This window comes from Phytophthora cinnamomi, assembly GCF_018691715.1.
Source record: "Phytophthora cinnamomi strain GKB4 chromosome Unknown Contig21, whole genome shotgun sequence".
NCBI classification, from domain to species: domain Eukaryota; phylum Oomycota; class Peronosporomycetes; order Peronosporales; family Peronosporaceae; genus Phytophthora; species Phytophthora cinnamomi.
In genome coordinates, this window is record NW_027150954.1 from 2,269,853 (window position 1) to 2,272,590 (window position 2,738).

The 2,738-nt window shown below is 50.8% G+C and overlaps 1 protein-coding gene across 1 annotated transcript; it reads left to right on the forward strand.

Moving 5' to 3' along the window:
- Window positions 1–1,723: 1,723 nt before the first annotated feature.
- IUM83_03757 (serine protease trypsin-like protein) lies at window positions 1,724–2,029 on the forward strand (the record flags this gene model as incomplete). The annotated part of the gene is made up of 1 exon (XM_067927786.1): window positions 1,724–2,029. The coding sequence occupies one exon, from the start codon at window positions 1,724–1,726 to the stop codon at window positions 2,027–2,029; it is 306 nt and encodes a 101-aa protein (XP_067795427.1).
- Window positions 2,030–2,738: the final 709 nt, after the last annotated feature.

The window sequence follows — 2,738 nt, forward strand, 5'->3', positions numbered from 1 at the left end:
GTACGATCGGTACCTCGGTCTGTCGCGTGCTCCATCCGAGCGTCCACGATGCGCGTGAGACCGGTCATAGTCGAGCGCTACTGTAATAGCGTCGGTCAACGTTGCACTCCTGCGATACTGGACTTCCTCCCGAATACTTGACGGCAGACCACGCAAGAAATACCTGATCTTGTCCAGTTCGCTCATCTCCTTGACTTGAGTAATCAAGTTCCTGAACTTGCTGATATAATCGGGCAAGTCTCGACACTGACGCTCCTTCAAGTCATTAATCTAGTCCCGAAGACGTTCTTGCAGATCCGGAGGCACGAACGCTTCCTCCAGCTTCAAAATGAAGTCTTCCACACTCTTCACATCGTCCTTCTTCACGATGTACCACTGCGCGGCTCCATACTTCAGCGACCCCGCTAACACAGCCAAAATACGTTCACTCAACTTACTATCCTTCCAGTCTATGCCCTTAGCTAAAACGTACTGCTCCACCTGCTCCCGGTATAGTTGGAACGATTCCTCGAGCGTTCCCCCGTAGCTGGGCATTTTTATCCCATCCAGCTTTAGTTGGGACAGCTGCCTTGACTTGCGCAGCTCGTCGATCAATTCTGTCTGCTTCTCCATGGCCGCCAACATACTATGCATTAGTTGGGCCGGATTCGCCATCTTGAACACGCGAAAACTTCGTACTTTGTGTGTTCAACCTTGAAACTTGATACCGGTGGGAGCAATCTACTTTTAGGGGCACTGACTAAAAGAAAGTAAAAGAGAAAACCTGTTAAAGAAAATAGCCTACGCTTAATCCTAAAATTGGCCGAGCTATGCGCTGTGGGAGGTCTTGGACTTCTTCGATGCCTTTGAAGAGGTCGATGACACGTGAGCGGTCGATGACGCGTGAGAGGTCGAGCGGTGACGATTGTCGTCCTGGTCTTCGCTTCGCCAAATTTTGCTGTGCCGCGCTACCAAGAACAAAAACTGACTAACCGGCTTCGAGACTTATAGTGCTCGACTTAGGTGCGGTGCAGTCTTTTGAGAACAGTAGCTACTTGGGCAAATGGGCTGTCACCGGGGCCAGATGCAAAACAGATTTGCACCACGGCTGCCCTCCAGTTATTTCCCACGGTCAGCGTACAATATTAGGTTGCCCTATTAATGTACCAAATTCTCCCCAACAGCTGGGTTGGTCACGCCGACGTGACACTTACTACTCAAGCTGAAAACGCCTCCCCTTGAGTGCCGTGCAGCAGCGAGCCTTCACCCCGCAAGTGCTACCAGATGTCGCGTTGGGCCCGAAGAGTGTTTGTCGTTGAAGTGGGTGCGAGTGTTGGTCCTGTCGAGAAGCGCGGTAGTTGTGGTCGATGTGCGAGGTAGACGGTTTATTTAATACTGAATTGCTACTGCTAGCCTAACATGCATGCCTCGCTGTGCTCCTACTCGAGCACAGGGCTCTCTTTGCGTATTTCTGGGGTTTTCCTTGACTATGTGCTACCCTGCGTCTTTTTGTTTTCTTTTCCTTTCTTTTCTACTAAATGCATGTTCCATGTTTCTTTTTCATGTTTTTCCTACAAAATGCATGTTCACTGTGACGGCTGACCCTCTCGGGTAGCTGCCACAGGAACGTCAAGCCTCTGGCCGCGAGCAAGCAAGCCAGATACTTTGCGCCGCATCGCTCTGGCTTGCTTGCTGAGCAGGCCAGAGGTGGGCCTGACACTTGGGCCTCACTTCGGTCAATGGCATGGGCGCTGAGGAGCTCCAGGCCCTGAGCCAGGTAATGTGGAGCAACGAGGACTGCAGCAAGACAACCAAGTCCACTATCGGTGAGTCGCAGTTTTGCGCTGGCGGCGCTCAGGGCAAGTCTCCGTGCCAGGACGACACTGGTGGTCCGTTCATCAAGGAAAACACGGGCCAGACCGACGCCGACGACGTTCTCATCGGCCTGGTGAGCGGCGGCAGCGGCTGCGGCGTGAAGGACTCTCCCGCCATCTACTCGCGCGTGTCGGCGGCACTTCCGTTCATCAACGATGTCATGAAGGCCAAGTAAGCAGCAGTTTTGTCTTGAGCTGAGTTGGCATTGCCATGAAGTAGTAGTTCATCCAGATACGTCTTCGCAGATTTTTTTTATTTGATATACGACTGCGGCGAGAGATACTTCTTTTAGGTTTTGGTGAGGTACATTACAGTCATTTAGTGATGGCGGCAGATACTTCTTTTAGTTTTTGGTGAGGTAGATTACAGTAATTTAGTGATGGCGGCAGATACTTCGCGATCAGACGTAATACTACGCAGTACATATTCATCTTCGATCGAAGTTCGATTCGAACCGCTCTTGATTCTCCTAAATGTGTGCGAGATGGCACAAAGCTCAGCATGCCACGACTGTTCTAACAACGCTCATTGGCATTTTGCAACACTGTCGTAGTAACGGATAATGCCAATTTGTATACGGTACACAATTTCTGTATTATACCTTCAGTTACCAAAAGGTACTCAAATTGGATCGGTACACTAATTCTAGTCCTACACAAACTCTTCGCTGTCCCAAATCGTAAACTCATCGAAACAGTCCTCACTGAGGGCACCTCCGTTGTCCACCAGTAGCGCACTTGAGCTTCGGAAACCTTCCAGCCGCCTTCGTTCTTGAAGTAAGCAGCGGCTGGGGTGGGCACACCGCCGTTTTTCTCGATCAACTGAACGACCTCTTTCTTCTCGGTCATTGACTGGGCATGCGTGACGACGGCATCTTCACTGGG